This window comes from Furipterus horrens, unplaced genomic scaffold (genome assembly GCF_987537825.1).
Source record: "Furipterus horrens unplaced genomic scaffold, mFurHor1.1.pri manual_scaffold_4, whole genome shotgun sequence".
NCBI classification, from domain to species: domain Eukaryota; kingdom Metazoa; phylum Chordata; class Mammalia; order Chiroptera; family Furipteridae; genus Furipterus; species Furipterus horrens.
In genome coordinates, this window is record NW_028327174.1 from 4,214,287 (window position 1) to 4,236,678 (window position 22,392).

A 22,392-nucleotide genomic window follows, 5' to 3' on the forward strand; every position below is an offset into this window, starting at 1 on the left:
ACTAGGTCAGTGATTCTCCACCCTCTCAAACCTGATACCCTTTTTAAAAAAAAATTTATTTGCTTTTAGAGAGGGGTAAGGGAGGGAGGGAGAAAGAGAGAAACATCATTTTGTGGTTGTCCTTTGCATACCCCCAGCTGGGGACCTGGCCTGCAACTCAGGCATGTGCCCTATCTGAGAACTGAACCAGCAACCTCTCAGTTTGCAGGCTGGTGCTCAATCCACTGAGTCACACCAGCCAAGGCACCCCTTTTAAAATTAACAGCCCCTTTACCCTCCTGAATTAAATTCACAGGTAAAATCCCCAATCCAAACACAGAATTTAAACACACAGACAAACCTCTATATTTTGAGAGAGAAAGAAAAGGAATTTATAAAATGATACACATTCCAGCCTGTAGATACTGCCCAAGTGCCCCCAGAAGAAGCGTAGGACCAGGGTTTGCCCAAATGCCAGGTCCCTGAACTATCACAGCCCCAAATGCAGCCAGGCTTCCTGGCTCTGATGACGCAGGCCAAGTTTTTCCAGGCAGGGCGCAATCCTGGGTCAATTTCCAAACAAAGCGGGACCCGATGCCTTGGCTACTTAGCAGCTGCATTGCTGGCAATTCCATGTTTTTTTCACACCGGAGGAAAAGTCCTGCCTGTTCATACAAGAAATGCAGTCAAGCCTGGCTCAGAGAATCGCAGCGGGCCTCTCAGCTCCAGGAAAGTCGCCAGGGTTGGAAGACTGCCCCTACCTCCACGTGACCGACACCCGGTCGCCCAGACAACCAAACAGGCACCCCACAAAGCTCGGAAATGCCTTGGGGAAAGGCCACCCCGCTGAGAATCCGGAATAGGTTGATCTCAGTTAATAGTCCTATTGTGCTGACTTAAAAAACTAATTGAACTGACGTTTTTTTACATTTCACTTAAGGGGCCACCGGGCTTTGACTCCTGCGTTCTCTGGGCGCTTCCGGGTTCTTCCGCACCTGCCAGCCCGAGCGGAGACCGAACGTGGGCGCCCCTGTAGCCCTGGGAGGGAAGCACTGCTCGCAGCTGAGAAAAGGAGCGCCACGCAGCCCCCAGTCCCGCCGCCCAGGTGGGACCTGGATTCTCCTGTCTGGTGCCCAGACCCTGTAGCCTTACCATTGCCCAGTTTTTCCACGGAGCTTCTGGTGCCAGATTTTTAATTGTAGCGTGATGTTCCGTCAAGAGTAAATGACTCATTAACCAATTTCACCTTAATAATTTTTTTTTTAAAGAGTATATAATTCGCAGTGTTGGACTAAGAAAAGAATAACACAAACATAAAATTCGTAGAGCACTAAGTCCACGCTCGGCGCTTTTCTAAAGGCGTTGTTTTTTCTTTTTATTTGAATTGATTCTACAATCGGTGCTGGAGGCTGGGATCGCATCAAGGCAGTTCCACGCATGGGACACTTTAATTGATCAGTCTTACTCTCGCAACGACCTGTATTGTTTGCTCAGTTTTGCAGACCGGGAAGACGGGCACGAGGAGGTGAAGCCGTTCGCTTGTGAAGGGCCGAGCGTGGCCCCTGGGACAGGAGCCATGCGGCCCCCACTTCTCACTCCCGTGAGCGCCTGCTGTGTGCAGCCGAGAGCCGCTCTTCATTTCTCAACCATGAATTTGTGGCGGTTCCCGAGCGAAAAACCCAAATAACAAGAAGTGCGAAAACGCGAAGAGCGTGCAATGATCGCCATTAGGTCCGCTTCGGGGATGCCCCCCTCAATTCCTTCCACTCTCTTTCCTCTTCGTATCAATTGCTTTTTGGGGGGGGGGGGGGGGGGGGGGTTTTAATTTGGGGGGGTTTAGGTTTTGTGTGTGTTGTTTTTTGGGCAACCTTTACCCGCTCAAAAATTCGTCTCACATTAGCAGTGAGGATTCGGGCGTCACCCCGAATCGTTATTTTCCTTACTCATAAGTTTAAGGCATGAAGAATCACAGCAGTTACTTCCTACATAATGAATCTTAATCTCATTAGTACTACGGTGACTGTCAAAGAGGACCGTTGAACTAAGACCCCCGTTCCTTTGAAGTTGGCCTTATACTAGTTAATATTTTATGTCACTATTCATTTTATTTGTCCGGGGGAGACTAGAGAAAGGTAATCATTCGATCCTTCGCATGCAGATAAGCAGGCGGTGTCGCTAAGGCTCATGGAGAGCGTTACGCCCCTTCCGGTTCTTGCCTCATTTGAGCTGTCGCGAGAGTTCGTCGACGGAACGCCGGAAACAGTCGTTTCGTAGCGGCTGAAGGGGCGGGATTCAGGGGTGGGGGAATCTAAGCTGCTCTGTGGTGCAAGATGGCGGACATCTCTTTGGACGAGCTCATCCGGAAGCGCGGGGCTGCGGCAAAAGGACGGTGAGCCACGTTTTCTCCTTTCAGCGTTTAGGGTCCGCGGCCGAGCAGGATTCGAGGCGGAGGAGGGAGCGGCCCCGGCGCGACGCGGAGGGCCGCTTGCGCCCGCCCCCTGCCGTAGCCGCGCTGCTCATTGGCCCGGTCGTCGCCGCCGCCACAGGCCTGGACATCCGGCCGCCCACTGGCTGCAGGCAGCGTCGCTCTGGCGGGAGCCCTGCCGGCGGCGGGGCCCGGACGCCCGCGGGCCCCGAGGCCCTCCCCGGTCAGCGCCCCCGCCCGAGAAGCCAGGCGCCTGGGGCCGCGCTGCCCCGTGCCGTGAGCGCAGCCTTGGAGTCAGGACGGCCGGACCTCGGGGGGGAGTGACTGGCTCTGCCCCTGCCCGGACCTGCAATTTCCGCGCCCTGCGCCCGGTTCCCCGCTCCGAGCCGCTTCTGTTCGCAGTCGCCTCCCTGTGCGCGGCGTGCTGCGGAGCGCTTTCGAGTTAAACTGTCCCAGGGGCTCTGCCGCGGTCCCGTCGGCCGGCTGGGGACGTTGTCCCCGTTTTACAGGTGCGGAGCTCGGGGCCGGGGGACGTGGAGGGGTTTGCCCGAGGCCGCGGAGAGCCGGGGGGGGCGTGCGCCTAAGTCCCTGGCTGAGTTGGCCTCCGGCGCGGGCACAAAAGCGTGGAACCGGCCTCTCGGCCGTCCCTTCCCTCCTGAATTTATTGGGACGGCACTGGTTAATGAAGGGACGTGGGCTTCGGGGCACCGCTCCGTAACACGTCGTCGGTATATTGTACTGTGTGTTCCCCACCCCGCCTTGGCCGTTTCTTGATGGCTGTAGCGCGGTCCTCTGAGAAAACGGGGTCCCCGCGAGGCGCCCCGCGCTTCCTCAGGAGCCCCCAGTGTCAGGGGTCGCCCGCAGCCTCTGCGAGCTCCGGGTCACCTGTGGGAACGAGGGGAGCTTTGCCGACGGAGTCCCACAGCCCGTGAAGTCAGTGGCAACGGCCGCGTCCAGCCCGCGGTGGGGGTGTTGCAGTCTCTCAGCTGCCGTTCGCCCGCAGACGGTTACTCACACCGCCCGGCCTCGGTTCCCCAACGGTCGCTCCGGCGGGTCCCCGGGCCGCTGCTGAGCCCGGTGCAGCGGTTTGCTCTGCACGGGCTGCCGGAGCCGGCCTCCCGGGACGGGGCCGCGGGGCTGCGGGGCGCGGGGCTGCCGCACGCCGGGAAGGTGCTGGCAGGCCCCGCCGTGCGGTTCTCTGCCTCCCTGGCCGGGGGACGTCCGAGCGGGGCAGGGTCCTCACCTGTAACTAATGGCTGCTAGGAGGTCGTTGAGAGGGTAAAATACAGGAATATAAGAATGTATCTTTTAAAGTTTGTACCAGCTAGTAAGTGTGCGCCAGTGAAGGCAGTTGTCACGGCCTTTCCGTAAAGGAGGAGCCAGGGGACGCGCTGGGGGCGCGCTGGTCTCCCACTCGCCATGGGATCTGAGCAAGTTACTCAACCACGTCCTCTAAAATGTAGGCATTGGGTGCTGTGACAGGTCATTTTGGCTTGTCTACTCCAGTGGCAGGTTATTTTTGCTCATTCACCCCAGCAACCGTGTGGCCCCCCTTCGCTAGCTTACCCCAGCTGCTGTCTCAACCTCCAGTAGCCCCAAACGCGCCCAGTGATTACCAGCCAAACTCCCTCTAAAAAAGAAAAGTGTGTGTGTGTGATTTTCCCCGCCTGTCGCTGTTATCTGGCGGCTGCAAGAGCATGAGCATAATTTTTTTACCTTTAAAAACCTTTTAGTTTGTGAGACGGAGCGGTTCTCCCATCTTCTGCTTCTGAATGTGGGAAGACCCGTCCCTGGCCAGGTAAATAAACGCCACAAATCTGCTTCTAAATTGCCTCGTGTCCTCTTTGCTCGCTGATGCACCATAACAGGTACTATTGTCAAGACGAAGTGAATTAATCGAACCGAAGTACCTAAAAAGTGTCGGATGAGTACTAAGCGCTCAGTAGGTGTCAGCTTTTTTAAATGGAAGTGTTTGGGTCAAGAAGTCAGAACCAGTTTTCAGCGTGAGAACACTGCTTGGCCGCAGGGGCAGGGTGGAGGGGGAAGTGCGGGCAGAGGCCGGTGCGGAAGAAGCTGGACTGCAGCCACCTGTGCGTTAAACCGGCTGGAAACTCCGTTTTCTTTTACTCACACAGCCAACGAGGAGAAAAACTAGATCTCAAGGTCCCTGTCAAGATATGTAAAAGGTCTGGACAGTGTCATTTCCTACAGTAAATGTAGTCTATCTTTCATGCTTACCAGAAGATTCCTTACCGGGAACTTTGGCTTAACATTGCATGCGTGTCCCAGGAACTTTGATCTTAACAATTTAGGAAGAACCTGTAATTGTCTCAGGGAAGTGGAAACAGTGGAAGACTGGGCCTGTGGAAGTGTAAATAAAATTACCTTTCCCCACGGGGCTCGGAGTGTGCTTGTACTTAGAGGGGCTGTCTGTTTCATGTTCATTGCGCCTTGTAAGTCAGGAAATGGGTCCTTGTCTCATTACCTGGGCCCTCCAGCCCACGGTGAGGCACAGTTTTCCCCACACCACACATCCCGGGGACGTCAGTGGCTTGAGGCCTGTGGGTGAGTCCCCTCAGGGCAGCACTGGGTGCAGGCCTGTCCTCCATCAGTTTCTTCCTTCAGATACCAGCGCATCCTTGATTCAGTTAGTCAAGAGCCCTCTGGTTTGGTTAGTTTAGTTCTCAGGCGGTACCTGCGTGTTCACTACGTGCATGTAGTTAGATGCATCCAGCCCAAGGGGAAAGTTGGGCTGGAGTTGAGCCGCCCTGGGCCCCCCATGCTCTGTCTGGGGGCGGTCCTGTCCGGGAGGGAGTTGGAGAGCTTTTCAGTCCAGGCCAGGGCTTTTCAGTGCTTGTTTTCCCGTTGAAATAAGATAAAGATGTATAACTAAAGCAAAGAAGAGGGAAATTAGTTATTATGTAATCTAGAGGGGAAGAATCAAGATTTAAAATGAAACTTCTGCCCAGGACTGTGTGGGAGGTACAGGATAATGTGCTGTTTTTCTTTATGTCTCCAGCACCCAACTCAGAACTGACCCTCAGTGACAGAGCCAGACTGTGTTTTCTCCCTGTAAAGGTGGCCTCAACACCCATGTACTCTAACCCAGAGACCCCAAGGATTAAAACCCACTTTATAATAACCTGGGCCACTGTCACTGGCCTCAACCCTTTGGACTGGACATATGTCCAGAGCAGCTGCCACTCCGCCCTCCACAAATAGAGGCAGGATGGTGAGGCATCCCTAGCCCCGTACCGACCCGACCCTTCCTGGTCATCCCGTGTGTTCAGGCCCCAGGGGGGACATTGGCCCTCTCACCCACAGCACTCTTCCCCACACCTGGGGAATACTGCCTGGCGAGTGTCTGGAAACAGTGCGGTGTGGGGCTGTTTGGGGGGTGACAGGGTGGGCAGTTACGAGACTTGCTCAAAATGCCCCTCTCCCCTCCTCCCAAACATCTGCTGAGGCCAGAAGTGCAGGACATGCTGGGAACATCAGGTAGTCTGCGGTCAGAGGTGAGGCTGCCGGCAGAAGCTGGGCCCAGCCAGACCAGGGGCTCCACGGGGTGGGGGGTGGGGGGCTGAGCTTTGTTAGGGAACCCGCAGTACTTCTTGCGGCAGGGGGTGGGTGGGTAACATAATTGCTCTCTGTTTTACAGACCTGCTTCCAGCAGGAATGTTTATTCAGAAATTCTTGATGACTAATATCTTACCTCCAAACCTGCTGGGATGAATGGCTGTCTTTCAGGCAGGAACAGGAGCAGTGATTATAAAAAGCCTGAACACCGAAGCCCCCTAAGCTTTTGCGAGAGCAGTCGGAAGAATGGGTGTGACCAGGGGAGTGAATGCATGGGAGTGAGGGAAGTGGCTGAGCCCCACAGCTGCATCGCCTCCCTTTCCGGTGTCCCTCCCCGCTGTTCCGGTGTATGAAACGCGCTGCACAAGACTGGTATTTGTTGGTGGTCTTTCTTGCCTGATGAGCAGTGTGGTGTGTGGCTCCCACGTGTGTGGCCTTCCTTCTTGTGTGCTCACCCTCTGGTCACAGAGAGTGTGCTTTGTCCTGGACATGACTGGAGTTCTGAGATTTCCCTTAGCCTGGAGACAGTACTCACCCTTCAAGTTCTGGTCTCTTTTTTTTCCCCCTGAAGATTTTATTTATTATTTTAGAGAGAGGGGAAGGGAGGGAGAAAGGGAGAGAAACATCAGTGTGTGGTTGCCTCTCATGCGCCCCCCACTGAGGACCTGGCCCACAACCCAGGCCTGTGCCCTGACTGGGAATCGAACCAGCGACCCTTTGGTTTGCAGGCCAGCACTCAGTCCGCTGAGCCACGCCCCCCACTTAAAAAAAAAAAAAAGATTTTATTTATTTACTTTCAGAGAGAGGGGGAAAGGAGGGAGAAAGAGAGCGAGAGAAACATCCATGTGAGAGAAACATCAATCAGTTGCCTCTCACAGGTGCCCGGACCGAGGACCAAACCCACAACCCAGGCCTGTGCCCTGACTGAATCGAACTGACTGGATGATGCCCCGCCAACTGAGCCACACTTGTCAGGGCTAGCTTTGGTTTTTGAATGCATAATTGATGCCATGGAGCCTAGATTTGTCCTATTTCATGGTGTTGTAAAATCACACAGTATCACATAATAATGAAACCAGAAAAGCCACTGTTTGTGCTGCCCGTCTCCATCAGAACCGACAAGCAGAGATAGGGATTGAATCTCTATGGGCACTTTATTCAAGTGGCCGGCAATCTGAGAAGATGGGTTATGTACCCTAAGAGACCATCTTACATTTTCTGTCCAAGCCAGCCTTTTTTGTAAGGAAAAAGAGTAGATAAGGGATTTGGAATACAGGAAAAAGGTTATAATCAGGTCAGAGGTGCAGTCTGGCAATTTCCTTAACATCCTTTCATGGGTGGCCAGTGATTTTCTCTCTGGGCCTTGTGTCCTGTGTCCTGGGTGGCGGGATGTCTCTCCCTCTGATACCATCTTGACTGCTTATGGTCTTTTCTGGGGCACAAAGGTTGAATGCTGGCTTGTGGTCTCCTGGAGTCAGGGTGGGCCGAATCTTCAGTTTCTGAAACAGTAGCTTTTTACATGCATCAACTACTAAGCCTACTATTACCTAAAACTAAAGTTTTCCAACTCTTGATTTTCCCCATCAGTAAGAGCATCTTACCTCTTTAGTTATAAACATCCGGAACCCTGGGTAATGAGGGTACCCTGGTGATGGGAGGAGGTGGGATTTGGAGAAGGCAGACGAAGACAGGCGATCTTCAGACAGGCTCGGGTTTGGATTAGGGTGTGCCGAGTGCCCCTGGTGGGTCTGCTCGTCAGTTAACTCCTGCAGTGTTGATGTTTATGCAGTCTGGTTCCATTTGTAATGTTCTCCATTCCTGAAGCTCCCGTAGGAGGGTTAGTATCTCCCCCTACTTGGGGCAAGCAGATCCTTGTGGGTCCTCTTTTAGGGTCCGCCAGGGTCACCCTATATGCCCTGGCTGCATGGGTAGGCGCTGGGAGGAGCGATTGGTGGCCAGGATCCTAGCAGGGTGTGCACCAGTGGCTGGGGGGTGGGTAGAGGCTGCCTTTGCAGAGGTGGTCTCCTCCAGGAAAAGCCTTTCCGGGGGCGGCCATCACTTCTCCCCTCTCACCGCCCTGGGGCTTGGAGGAGGAGGGAGGGAAGCATGGAGCTTGTTCCAGTGGAAAGATTGTGGGTTCTGGAGCCAGGCAGACCTGCGGTCCAGTCCCAGCCATGCCACTAGCTCTGTGATTTGGTCCTTGCAAAGGAGGTGGAAGTGGTGGCAACTAACAGATGGTGGGCCTGGAAGAAGAGTGATCTATAGGAGCGCAGGACCAGAAAGCTCTTTGAGCCTTTGTCATTCTCCTGGTGCCTGGCTGACCCTGCAGAGGAGCTGCAGGGTGTGCCCCTGAGGAGCTCTTAGTCCCGCTGGAGATGCACACTTGTAAGCAGATCGTTAGGACGCAGCTTGGTAAGTGCCTTAATGGGAGCTTTGTCCAGCACTTGCATCCCCTAGGAGGGAGCCTCCGGCTCTGGAAGTGATGTGGGAGCAGGATAGAGTGCGGAGGGGCCGGGTGCGGGTCTCAGTGCCTCCTGCTGCCTGAGCTGCAGAGCAGAGAAGCCTCGAGCTGGCTGTGAGGGCGTTTTCTCTAGTCTGCCTGGAATGCCCTTTGTCACTAACGGTGTCTCAAAGCACCTGGTCTAGGGAGCAAAAAACCACTTAAATTTTTTTTTATTTTTTACAGAGAGGGGAAGGGAGAAAGAGAGAGGGAGAGAAACATCGATGTGCTAGAGAAACATCGATTGGTCGCTTCTCACACATGGCCCCAACTGGGGACAAGCATGTGCCCCCACCAGGAAATGGAAGCAGTGACCTTTTGGTTCATGGGACAGTGCCAAACCCACTGAGGCAAGCTAGTCAGAGCAGGAGCAAAACACTTACCTAGTGATACAAATCACCAGGCCCTCCTTCCAAAGCCATAAAACCAGGAAGGAAGCCTCTCTAACTATTGGGTTGGCCAAAAAGTTCTTTTTTTTTTTTTTCCGTAAGGTGTGTCTAATAGCATTTAGTTGTCTTGAATGTCATTCAAAACATTTTTGTTAGATTGAATTGTTTTGTGACAGCTGTTATATCAGCGTGCATTAAAAAAACTTACCAGCTTTGGCTGATGTAGTTCAATGGATTGAGTGCTGGCCTGCGAACCAAAGTGTCACTGGTTTGATTCCCAGTCAGGGCACAGGCCTCGGCTGGGGGCTTGCGAGAGGCAACCACACACTGATGTTTCTCTCCCTCTCTCTCCCCCTCCCTTCCCCTCTCTCTATAAATTAATAAATAATTAAAATCTTTAAAAATAAAAAACATATCAAAATTGGTGAATTTTTTTGTAGCCATTTTAATATAGAAGATGGAAGAAAATACTTAACATTTTCAGCATATTATGCTTTATTATTTCAAGAAAGGTAATGCAACTGAAATGCAAAAAAAAAATTGTGAAGCATATGGAAAAGGCGCTTTGTCGATTAAATGTGTCAGAAGTGGTTTGCGGAGTTTCGTGGTAGAGATTTCTCACTGGACGATGCTCCACGGTTGGGTAGGTCAGTTGCAGTTGATGGTGATCAAACCGAGATGTTAATTGAGAACAATCAACGTTATACCATGCAGCAGATATTCAGAATATCCAAATCAATAAAGTTATTGGTGAAAATGCAAAATGTATCTCTTATTTGACGGAAAAAAACCACACGAGCTTTTTGGCCATTCCAGTATTTGTTCCCTCAGAGAGGAAGCAGCTTTCTGGTTTCTGCGGCCTCCTCTGTTCTCAGTAGCACTGCTCTTGGTATCCGGATCCACTTAGTACTGCAGTTCTTATTTGCAGGCTCAACGTCAGGCCAGGAGTTGGAGGTGTTCGGTCTCATGTTGGGGTGCAGCAGAGCTTCCTCGGCCAGCCAGCACGCACAGCCACCTTCCAGCAGAGGTTTGACGCCCGGCAGAAGATCGGCCTCTCGGATGCCCGGCTCAAGCTGGGAGTCAAGGATGCCCGGGAAAAGCTTTTGCAGAAAGATGCTCGTTTCCGGATCAAAGGGAAGGTGCAGGATGCCAGAGAGATGCTGAACTCCCGCAAGCAGCAGGGCGCGGTGCCTCCGAAGCCCCATCAGGTAGCTGATGCTCGGGAGAAGCTCAGCTTGAAGCGGAGCTCCCCTGCTGCCTTCGTGAGCCCCCCCATCGGGACAGTGACGCCAGCTCTGAAGCTCACTAAAACCATCCAGGTGGGTGTGGCTCTTGTCATGGGTCCAGGAAGCCAGTAACAACTAGATTCTGGCAGGGGGCAGGGGTTGGGGATATTTGGCAAAATGACAGTTACCCATATGTGTGCAGAGTAACCGTATGAGGAAGGCAGGGTATTAGTCCAGTTTCATATAAAGGGGGCGGAGGGTCCAGAGAAAGGAAGTGCCTTTCTCCGGTGAGATGGTGGGGGGAAAGAGAGGGGAAAGGACAGAACATTTGTTGTGCATGTGCTACGTGGCAGGCACTTAACATATATGCATTCCTCACTACAGCGCTGGGGTTGTTAGCCCAGTCTTATCACAGAACCGCGGTCTCAGAGATGTGAGTCATTAATGCCCGGAGTTACCCAGCCAGTCATGGGGAGGGCCTGGCTCCCCATACAGGGACCTGGCCACCTGCACAGCCACCACCCCAAGGGGAAGGGAAACAATATCGTTTACTCTTCACGCAAGGTTGATAACAGGAACAGCCGCAGGGAATGTTCATTGAGCCAGGCTCACTGAGCCCTACTCATGCATTATCATATGGTCTCTGGGATGACGAATCTCCCTGTCACTCTCCTGCTGGGGGCATGCGGCACTCTGTAGGGCCTTTTACCAGAGACCAAAGCCCAGCGCCCATTGTATTTCAAGTTCGGTCATCATGCACGTGAAGCCTATGGGCTGGATTATGACCAGTGGGTGTTTCTAGGTCCCACAGCAGAAGGCCATGATACCACCCCATGCCCATCCTGCTGGAATGAGGATTAATGTCATCAATCATCACCAGGCCAAACAGGTAGAGTGTGTGTGTGCACGCGCGAACATTTGTGTACAGATGTGTGCACAGGCATGTGTTTGATTGGGCTTGCTGGGTGGATTAACTGATGCCTAACCCAAGGTTCAGAATTTGAAGAATTGGGGCAGGGTTACATTTGACTTCTTGTATTTTATGAGTTTTAAGAAGAAATTTCATAACTGGAGAGGGACAGAGAGGCAAATTGAATATATATATATTTTTATTTAATATGTGCTTAATACAGAAAATTTACAAAATAGAGAAAGATTAAGAAGAATAAGTTTCTTGTGCTTCCACTCTCCAAAGTCAGCCATTGTTGCAATTCTTCCCTGGTTCCTTCCTGTTTCTTGTTTATTTTTTTATTTTTAGAGAGGAGAAGGGAGGAAGAAAGAGAGGCAGAGAAACATCAATATGTGGCTGCCTCTTGCATGTCCCCAACTGGGGACCTGGATACAACCCAGGCATGCGCCCTGACTGGGAATCAAACCAGTGACCCTTTGGTTTGCAGGCCGGCGCTCAGTCCACTGAGCCACACCAGCCAGGGCTCCTTCCTGTTTTTTAAATGTCATTATTATTTGACATAGTTGTAGTTGTGTTATATTCTTAATCCAATTTTGTGTCATTCTTTTTTCACTTTGTAATTCAGGCATTTTTCTGTGATTCACATTTATTGTAAACAGAATTTGTAATAACTGCATAATCCATTGAGTTGACCTTACAGTTGACTTAAACTATTTTTCTGTTAGAAATTCTCTGAACATCTTATTGGATGACACTCTTTCTTGGGTTTGGGCTTATTTCTGTAGCCCAGATTGCCTGGGGTGGGCTTTCCAAGCCAAAGGATGTAAACAGATATTTGGGGGGCTCTTCCTAGGCACTGTCCACTTGTAGAAAGATACTTCTGATGTGCCTGTAAGTTGCAGCACTTCCATCGGGCCCCTGTGGGCAGGGAGCCGATGTTAGGACCTGAGCCCCGGCCTCCTCAGACACCCACATACCTGCTTCTCCCTCCACCTCAATCACTCCAGCAGTCTTCTCCCTGCTGTCCTTGCTCCAAAGCTCTGCTGCCAGCCTGTATATGCCACAGTAGCTCCTATTTCTTTCTTTCAGAATTTATACGACCTGGATGAAGATGATGATATTGCAGCTCCCATTCCGAGTAAGATGAAATTCACAGCCTCAGGCAGCTCTCTCCACCATGCGGTAGGGCATTTTATGTTTTTTATATACTTGCTGTGTGTTTCTAATTGGTGTAAGAACGGTGTTGCTCAGAGAACCATGAGGAGGTAGCAAGCAGGCAAAAAGAAGTTTATTGCGGGAACTAGCAAGCGGGGAGGGAGCCGTGCCGCCAATGGCCCGACTCTGGGTTCCTAGGGAAGGAGGGACTGTTTCATAGGGGGAAGAAAAAAGAAACTATTGAATTGAGCTGTTATCTCGCAGCAGTGAGTCTAGGGCTCATCAAGGCCACACGTAGCTCGGGCTGATGTACCCCACTATCATGGGAAACCCAGACAGCTGCAGGCTGGCGGGGAGAAGGGGGGATGGCGTGGGAACCAAGGCTGTCAATATGGTGGATCGTAGAGGTGGTGGAAAGGAGGCTTTTCAGCTCAGAAGTACTTCTTCATCTGGATCTTAAGATTTTCAGAACAAACTCATCCAACCCCTCATTTCATAAATGCTGAGACCAGGGTGTTTGGTGACTTGTTCAAGGTCCCACAGCTAGTGAGGTCTGAGACACTTGAAAGAAATGTGGGCAACCGCAAAGGAGGAAATCTCATTTTCTTTTTCTTTTTCTTTTTTTAAAGATTTTATCTATTTTTAGAGAGAGAGGAAGGCAGGGAGAAAGGGAAACATCAATGTGTGGTTGCCTCTCACACACTCCAGCGGGGATCTGGCCCACAACCCAGGCCTGTGCCCTGACTGGGAATTGAAGCAGGAGCCCTTGGGTTCACAGGCGGCACTCAATCCATTGAGCAACACCAGCCAGGGCCTATTTTCTTCTATTTGTGGCAGAACATTCTACATGTTCCCCCTTCCTCCACCGTCAGCAGATCTGGTCCCATTTTTAAATATGGATTCCCTTGGTTAGTATGTTAGCAAAGTTTCTGAACCTTACCTGTGGATACCACCAGGTGCAGCCTGCTTGTGAGAAAAACTTGATAGACTAGGATGCTGGTCAGATAACGATGCAGAGAAGGAAAGAAAGCAGCATCGGGCACCCCAGAGAGGCCTGTGCTGCTTAGCCTAGTGGTTGTAGCCACGTTACAGGCAGGGAGGCCAGTGGGCCTCCAAGCCAAGTGCCTTTGTTCTGCCCTCAGGGGCCCAAAGACTGTTTGGGTCACTGCACTGAATGTGTGGACCAGTCTCCTGGTTAGCAGTGAAGCTCTTCAAGTGGTGGGTGAAGCTGAACGGTGCCAGTTTGTTACAAAGGGGCTGGCCTTCCAGTAATCAGGCTGCGGGGTCTGCCGCAGGGGGAGCTGGCTCCGTAACCAACCCTAACGGGGACCCCCGAAACGCGTGTGTCTCCTAATTCACTTAAGGCGCCTCCTCCCTTCCTCCCTCCCTCCCTCCTCGCGTGAGATGGGGGCATTGTTACCCCTGTGTTACCGATGAGGAGTCGGGCACAGCGGGTTAAGCGAACCTGCGCGTTGTCACCTAGCTGGCGAGGGGTGGACCTAGGACTCAGGCGGCAGCAGTTGTGCTCCTGGGCTGTGGGCCTGACCCCTCGGCTGCACTGGCTCTCGGAGCCAAGAGAGCGGCCCGAGGAACGTGGAGCCCGGCTGGGGAGGGGCCCTCACCTACAGCCGGAGCGGCTGCCGGACCGACTCCTGCTGTCCCCCGGCTGCCGCCTTCCTCTTCCCTCCCTGCGTCGGGGCCTGCCTGACGCCACCCTCGGTCAGCAAGGCCACCTGCCACTTCCACCTCGGGCGTCTTCTGCCGCGGAAGCATTAATACCAGGGCCCTGACTGCTCTGTGCTTGCGGGGGACCACGTGCTCAGTGAGGGGTGGCTGGGGCGGGAGGGCGCTGTCTGCCCCTCTCCGTGTGCCGGCCCTGCCAGCCCGTCCTTGACGGTCTGGGAGCCGCTAGGGCCAGGCCTGCGCGTGGTGCTTCTGCACGGCCCGGCGGGGACCAGGAAGCTGGCAGTTAGGCCTGGGCTGGTGAGCAGCCCCTGTGCCAGAAGCATATGTGGGAACACACGTGTCCCCAAGCTTCGCCTTCTGAGCAGCCCCAGATCGTTGGGTTTGTGTAAAGCCTGGACGGTATGGGTGAGCCTGCGGGTCCTGGTCTGGGCTGCGTGCCAGCTCTTGCCGAGGGCTTTGCACACCGCAGAGTGGCTCCTGTGGGCGTGTGTGCAGGTTGTGTGTGTTTCTCGCCTCTGCCCCTTCCCTCTGGGATGTCACTGGCAGCCCTTTTGGCTTCAGGTCGCTAATGGAATTGGGGAACTGGGAGGCCTTGGGTGAGGCTTGTCAGCCCCTAGCTGGGGATCCGGGCCGCTGGCCTCTCAGCTTGCCGTCTGCCTCTGTCTAGGCCGGGCTGAGCAGTTCCAGGCTTTCCGCGTCCAAGGCCCCCCCGCTCACCAAAGTGGTTCAGAATGATGCGTACACAGCTCCTGCTCTCCCCTCCTCGTTGCGGACCAAAGCCTTGACCAACATGTCCCGGACACTAGTGAACAAGGAGGACACCCCCAAAGAGCCGCCGCCTGCCGAGGTGAGGTGAAGGTGGGAGTGCTGTAGGGACCCTGTTGCGCTCACTGCCCCTCTCCGAGGTACACGTTGCCATCCCCCTTACAAATGAGCAAAACAAAGACCCAGTGGCCCCTGCACGTGAAGGGCTTGCAGGCAGGTGGGAAAACGGAGCCACAGGCAGATACCGTGTCTGATGGCACGACAGTTGTGCCCAGGGGAGAGCTGCTGGGAACACTAAGGAGAGATGAGCTGACTCCACTGGGCACAGCTGGGAAGGGTTTACGGAGAGAGTGCCATCTGGGCTGGGTGGGTCTTGAAATGGGAGTGGCATTCCCAGCAAAGGCTCAGAGGCCTGAAGGGTGGCCCAGAGCGTTGGGGAAACAAGAGGCGCTGTCCCTTCTCATAGGGGCTGGGGCATGCTGGGCGCTGAGGGCTCTGAGGGGCGGGGGGCCTCCGGGTCACTGGCCTGGAATGTACAGCTGCTCTCTGCCTTCTGGTAACACGCGTGTCTGCAACAGCCTGTCCTCAGCCCTTTGGAAGGCACCAAGATGACCGTGAATAACCTGCACCCCAGAGTCACCGAGGAGGACATTATTGTGAGTACTCTGCCCTGCCAGAGCTTGCCTTTGTGTTAGGGGTCCCCAAGACCCCTCCCCCCGCCCCAGGTTCCCTGTTCCTGACAGAACTCAGCCAGAGCTGCATCAGAGCTAAGATTCATTACAGCACACAAAGCAAAATCAGCAAAGGGAGAGGGTCACAGGCAAAGGCCAGGGGTCACTCGATACAAGCTTGCAGAGTCCTCTCCCAGTGGCGTCACACAGGACACTCGATTCCCCCAGCAGTTGGCCAGTGGGCTGTGATGATGCGTGTGAGTCATGGAAGCTCATCAGAGACTCAGTGCCCAGGGCTGTAACTGGGGCGGGTCACGCAGGCACCCTCTGCTGGGCCACACCAGAGTTCCAGGCCCCCACGAGGGAAGCAGGGGTCCAGCACAGACCACAGCCCACGCAGCACAGTGAGCTGTTCCCGTCAGTCCGGGTGCTGGGAGCCCTCCCAGAATCTGCATTCCCAGACGCCGGCCTCAGACCGACCTTGCAAACAGGCCTTTCAGAGGGTAGCAGTCGGGCGGGGCAGTTAACTCTGCGCCAGGGCCCAGGGCTCATGCTGCGACGGGCCCTGGGGGGGCTCCTGTTTTCCTGTGAGGCTCAGAACATCTGCCTCCCCTCCGGGGGTTTCACGTGATGCCTCCAGAGGAAAAGGGGTGAGAGGTGTCATCTGGTGGTTGGGCCTCCCTGGATTGCCCTCCTGGTCCATCCTGTCCGACCCTTGGCGGTCATGGGCAAAACCCAGTTCAGATGTTGGTGAGCAGGGGCCCAGAGCCAGCCAGGGCTTCATTTCAGCCTCATTTCCGTTCAGGCACCAAAAAAGCTGTTAGGTTGGAAGTCCCTGTGCCCTTTTAACCTGAACTGTCAGGTCACAGAAGGAATGCAACTAGAGGCTTCGGGCTCTCCCGGCAGCCAGACCCCAGGTTCCGGAACAGCCCGCGCTGGCCGCCGGGTTCGTGAGTGGGTTTGTGGCACCCACAGGTGCTGTGTGGTCGCCGTTAGAACTCAGCAGTCCCCCCAGTGAGCGGGGCGCATGAGAAGGGCATTGTAGCCAGATCCGTGTCGTACTTGGTAAGTGAACAGGAACTGCAGGTTTTCCTGACTATGGAAGTAGTAACAGCTACCGTTTACTGAGTGTTCACTGTGTACCGGGCACTCGGTGCGCAGGACCTTTGAAGATACTGAATAGTGGAAAAACTAATTGCCTCTAACGGTGACCCAGTGAGAACTGCCAGTGATAGTCACCCTCGCTTCTTTTCTACCCAAATAGGCGATGCTAAAAGAACATCCGTAATAAAATCGGGATCTTGGTTTTGATATCTGATGTTTTCTCTTTTATTATTAAAAACCAATTGAGTCTCTGTCCTCGTAAGAGCCGTGCGAGGGCAGGTGCAGGTGAAGAAGTGGCTTGGGTGTGAGTCGGCCCCTGTGGTCTGCCTCCACGTCATGCTCCCTGTCTGGGCTCAGACGCCTGGTCTGTACAACAGAGGGATTAGAGTAAAGGAGGAGGAGGATGTGTGGATGAAGCTCTCCCTTAGCAATGAGCTCAGTGAAGCTTTACAGCAGCCCTGGAAGGCAGGCTGGACCCGCCACTTCCAGGGGAGGGAGCGTTACCCGAGGCGTCAGTGAGCCGCTAGAGCTGGGGGTCGTACAGCTGAGGAGGGGCAGAGTCCTGGAGGTCACAGCCGGGCCGGTCTGACTGAGGGTGACCAGCTGGCCTGGTTAGCACTGAAAGGCCCGTGTCCTAGGAATGTCCTTGAGCTGGGACACCTGGTCCCTCTGTGCAGAACTGCAGAATTGATTTCCAGCAGATGGCTGCACGTGGTACTGGCCCGTCTGTCTTGGATAAGCCTGCACGTTCGTTCTCATGACGGAATCCTCCGAGGGACTCCTTAGCTCTTACCCCTGAGAAGGCAGAAGTGGCACTGAGGCAGGAGGGCTTCGGGGTGGCTTGCTGAAGGGCACGGGGCCTCCACGGCTTGTAAGCTCAGGCCCGCTTCCCACTGCCAGCAGAGCTTGTCCCCTGTGTGGGCCATGCTGAGGCCTGCGGCTGTCCCAGGAACGCCACCTAAAAGGAAGCCTCCCTGGAATCTTGGGCACTGGGCACCGTCAGGCATAGTGTGGACCCTACGGAGCCCTCAGAGAGGATGGATGGCAGGCAGGCGGGCGGATAATGGCCCCAGATTGTCCCCCGACCCTAACCCCCTGTGCCCTGCAGGAGCTTTTCTGTGTATGTGGAGCGCTGAAGCGGGCTCGGCTGGTCCACCCCGGGGTGGCGGAGGTGGTCTTCGTGAAGAAGGATGACGCGATCACCGCATATAAGAAATATAACAACCGGTGTCTGGACGGTAAGTCAGAGCAGGCAGCCGCCTCCCCTCCCCCTCAGTGCTGGCTGTCAGACAGCAGCCTCCAGAATACAGCCTCCTCCGAGGTGGGTGGGCGGGCACCCAGGTACAGTCACCCCGCTGGGACCTTCCCGGGCACCACGGCCAGGCAGTGGGGTGCAGTGTCTCTGGGTGCTGCGGAGCTGCCAGCTGCCTGGCCCAGAGGGCTCTGGGTGTCACCCAGCCCTGGCACTGAAGCGAGCCTGCAGGGAAGCGCATCTCTCCGCGGGTGGTTCTCTTAAGGGGTCTTGGCAGGCACACCAAGAGCCATAGCCCACCCCCCATGCCCCACCCTGCCCACATGGCACTTGCTCAGTGCCAGGACGCAGGCTCCCTCGTGGCCCCAGGCTCATCCGAGTGTCAGCACCTCGGTGCGTTCTGCTTCTGTGAGCGAGCCACTGAGCACACTGTATTCGGGTTCCGTCGTCCATCCCGGGAGGGCCCGCACAGGGGACACTGGCTGCTGTGCTCCCTCTGCCCTCGTTTCTTCCTCCAGTGTTTGTTGGGCACCTGCTGTGGAGCACGGCCATGTGCTAGCAGTGGGCGCAGGAACTAATGAGACACGGCCCACGGGGGTTTGGTTGGCGTGTCCTAATGGCTAATGATGTGGAGCATCTTTTCATGTGCTTTTTGGCCATTTGCGTATCTTCTTTAGAGAAATGTTTATTCAGAATCTTGACTCACTTTTAGAAAGTTTTTTGTTTTTGTTACTTATTTTTTATTCCAGAGAGAGGGGAAGTGGGGGAGAAAGAGAGGGAGAGAAACATCGATGTGAGAGAGAAACGTCAGTTAGCTGCCTCCTACACGTGCCCCAAACGGGGACTGAACCTGAAACCTGGGCATGTGCCCTGACTGGGAATTGAACCTGTAACCTTCCGGTTTGCAGGATAACAGTCAGCCAACTGAGCCACACTGGCCAGAGCTCTTTGCTCACGTTTTGAGTCGTCTTTTTTTTTTTTTTTTTTTTTTTTAATTATTGATTTTAGAGAGAGAGGAAGGGGACAGGGAGAGAGAAAGACATCCGTTTGTTGCTGCCCGTACTTGTGCATCATTGGATGGTTCTGTGGTGCCCTGACCGGGGGCCGCACCCGCAGCCTTGGCCTACAGGGAGTTCTTTGTTCTTTTTTTTTCTTACTGCATTCTTGATATGAGTGTCTTAGATAAGTGGGTCGTCAGTATTTTCTCCTGTTATGTAGTTTGTCTTTTCACTTCCTTTTTAAAACTATGCATTTAGAGGGATGGGTTCCCCTCTAAGCCCTGCGTCAGCCGCACCCCATAGGTGCTGGTATGTTGTGCCTTTATTTTCCTTTGTCTCAAAGTGCTTTCTAATTCCTCTTGTGATTTTTTTCTTTTTGACTCATTGGTTATTTAGGATTGTTTGGCTTAATTTTCCATGTAGTTGTGCATTTTCCAGATTTTCTTCTGAGTATTTGGGACGATATGTGTTTGGCTGCTCTTGGGTCTGGTTGGTTTATAATGTTGCTCAAGTCTTCTGCTTCTTGGCTGGTCTTTGGCCTGGCGGTTCTCTCGTTACTGACCATGACGCGGGAAACCTTCAGCTGCTCTTTGTTTACTTCTCCTTCCACTTCCGTCAGCTTTTGCTTCATGTATTTGAGGCTGCTGTTAGTTGCATGTGTGTTTATAATTGTTCTAATAGTTTTCTTCCTGGTGGATTGACCCTTCTATCAGTTATAAAATATCCCTCTTTATTTTATATTAATATAACACTTCAGATTTCTTAGCAGTGCTTTTTGGGTGCTGTATCTTTTACTTTCAGACTTTTTGTATCTTTGAATCTGAAGTGCATCTTCAATGGACAGAATATACCAGACTGTTGCAGATTAATACTAACTTAATGCAAGTGACAGATAGAAACGTTACTTCTATATGGCTCTAGTCCCTCTTCTGCTGTTCTTGTTGGGGTTTTTTTTAAAGATGTTATTTACTTATTTTTAGAGAGAGGGGAAGGGAGGAAGAGAGGGAGAGAAACACAATGTGTGGTTGCCTCTAATGTGCCCCCAACTGGGGATCTGGCTTGCTACCCGGGCATGTAAGTGCCATGACTGGGAATCGAACCAGCAACCTTTTGGTTCGCAGGTAGGTGCTCAGTCCACTGAGCTTCACCAGCCAGGGATTTTCCTTTTTTTTTTTTAAATTTATTTTAAAAAATATTTATTTATTTTTAGAGAGAGAGGAAGGGAGGGAGGAAAAGAGGGAGAGAAACATTAATGTGTGGTTGCCTCTCATGTGCCCTCAACCAGGGAGGGACCTGGCCTGCAACCCAAGCACGTGCCCAGACTGGGAATTGAACCAGCGACTTTTTGGTCCACAGGCCGGCGTTCAGTCCACTGAGCCACACCAGCCAGGGCTTTTTTTTTTTATGTTTAAAAATTTTTTTAAGAAATTTATCTTATTCTTTGTTATTATCCTCCTGATCACATTTTATAAGCAGTGCAAGTGTAGTACTCAGTTGAGTTCATCTTTCATGGGCAAAGTGAAAGTCTAGACATAAGCTTTTGAATCCTCTTTTCATTTAGTTTCATAGCACAAATGTTTTCCCTTCCTAATTGCTACACAAATAAGGTTGGAAGCCTTCACACTGAGTCCACTCTCTCCCTCCACCTCACTCTCCTCCCCTCCTGTATGAAGCAAGGTCATTGCCAAGGTTTATCGTCCTAACACCGGGGTTTTTCTCAGTCCCCGGGCTTTGCTGGAACCTGGCAGCCGCTTCCACACTGTGGAGCCAGGGCTGCCAGTGGTGGGGTGTTGCTACATCTCATGGCAGAGCCTTTTCTTTCGTTTTTTCAGGGCAGCCAATGAAGTGCAACCTTCACTTGAACGGGAACGTTATCACCTCAGACCAGCCCATCCTCCTGTAAGTTCCAAGGGCAGGGGCTCTCCTCGCTTGCTCTGCAGGATCACCTCTGTCCTGAGGGGTAAATGCCTGCATCACAGCCCTACTCGGCCCATTTCCTGTGCTCAAATGTGCTCTGAGGGCAGGCAGTCAACCAGGGCCTTAATAGATTGGTACAGAGTGGCTTGTCTGTTACTTCTGCAGGGGGGGTGGCTTCCTGGGGGCCAGTGATAAGACCTGTTCCCAGACTAATAATGTAGAAACACCTGAGAAGGAAGTGGGGGAGCAGGCTAGTGTGTCCTTTTTTGCAGAACTGGGTCGTTGTCCGGGGAGTGGAGAACTCCTGCTGCCGTCATTGACTCTGGAGCCAGTGCTCGTTGCTGCCTCTTGTTTGCTTCACACGCCCAGACGTGCCTGCCTGGCCCCAGACTGAGGGGCACACAGTGTCTAGACTGGCAGGACATCCTTTGCAGGGAAAGAGACAGAGACCCAGGGAGGGCGTTAGACTGGCTGAGGTGGGTGGGGCAGAGCGGGGCAGGCCTGAAATAGACCAGAACATGAACGCTGGGCATCGAATTGTGTGATTTGGACAAGTTTCTTAAACTGTTCCAGAGCTCATTTGTATTCTAGAGACTATCTGTGTCTCCTATGACCTGGTAAGTTTGGGGACCGCTGAGCTAAGCAGAGTTAAGTCGATTTCTTTATTCAAGACGTCTCACAATGTATAATACACTAATGCGTGTATGACCACCCCTGAGGGATGGGCATTGTTTTCTACACTGAAAACCCCAGCTCACAACAGCTGCATCTTGGTTTTCTCACTGGCAAATAGGGATGCTTATGAGAGTGCTGCAGAGGAAAAGGAAAACGGGAACAGAAAGCGAATAACAGGTGCTCTGTCAGGGGTGTCCCGCCTCATCTCTGGGGAAACTGACAGGGTATTTACTCCGCTGCCCCCCACAGACGGCTGAGTGACAGCCCCTCAGTGAAGAAGGAGAGTGAGCTGCCTCGCAGGGCGAACTCTGCCACCTCCTGCCACCCTCCTGCCGAAGTGGACCCTGACACCATCCTGAAGGCGCTCTTCAAGTCCTCGGGGGCCTCCGTGACCCCGCAGCCCACAGAATTCAAAATCAAACTCTGAATGGGGAGTGCGGCAGCCAGAGCGGGGTGGGGGGGGCTCTCTCTGTTTCCCAAAGCGACACTGGTGGCCAGTGGGCCGTCGGGCTGGGGTCCCAGCTGGGGGTAGAGTGCTTCCTCGGGGACACGACCGCCTTTCTGTGATATTCTACCCTGTGCTCATTGTACGTTAACATTTCCTGTAGTGTGTTTCTTCTTCCACCTTCTCACCGAGGTAGGTGTGTGTTGCTCAGTGTCTCCCCCCCGACCTGAGCCCCAGACTGACTCATCTGGGAACCCATTCTCAATTCTCTGGGTGACCTTGTGGCTCTGTGGCCTCCGGGACAGGGACTGTGTGAAGGACACTCCTTTTCTTCACGGGTGAGGGGCTTGCCTCCCCTTTTTCTTTTTGAAACTGCAAACGAAGCAGAGAATGCAAGCCCCTGCCATCTGAATGGGGGCCTGGTCAGCTCCAGAGCTGTGCCACTCACCTGCCTGGTCCGTGGAGATGGCCGGTGTGGGCACCTGCTCACAGGCCCCCTGGTTTCTCAGCACAGCGTGGGGTGGGGAGGGCCCTGCCGGCCAGGGCTGGGGGAGGCCGCTCTGCCGGAAAGAGGTTAGGCACCCGGCTCTTGGCTGGAGGGTCTGTGCCTTCTCAGGCAACCAGAGTAAACCTGGCGTCACGTTTCCCTTTCCCACTGGGTTATACCAAGGAGGGCTCCCCCCAGCTCTCGTGGCCTCTGGTTGTCACTGCTGGGAAGG

The 22,392-nt window shown here is 53.5% G+C and overlaps 1 protein-coding gene and 1 non-coding gene across 2 annotated transcripts; one reads left to right on the top strand and one right to left on the bottom strand.

Annotated features, from left to right (window-relative positions):
• Nucleotides 1-1,810: 1,810 nt before the first annotated feature.
• On the bottom strand, nucleotides 1,811-1,939 carry LOC150010921 (U12 minor spliceosomal RNA). Its single transcript, XR_016511082.1, has one exon. It is a non-coding gene; the product is annotated as a U12 minor spliceosomal RNA (small nuclear RNA).
• A 341-nt stretch (nucleotides 1,940-2,280) lies between these two features.
• POLDIP3 (DNA polymerase delta interacting protein 3) lies at nucleotides 2,281-21,835 on the top strand. Its single transcript, XM_090272312.1, is given in 9 exon segments — nucleotides 2,281-2,368; nucleotides 9,798-10,188; nucleotides 10,808-10,984; nucleotides 12,095-12,187; nucleotides 14,514-14,693; nucleotides 15,190-15,267; nucleotides 17,495-17,624; nucleotides 20,469-20,535; nucleotides 21,478-21,835. Coding segments are annotated over 9 exon segments (1,353 nt in total). The 5' UTR covers nucleotides 2,281-2,309; the 3' UTR covers nucleotides 21,656-21,835.
• The last annotated feature ends 557 nt before the right edge of the window (nucleotides 21,836-22,392 follow it).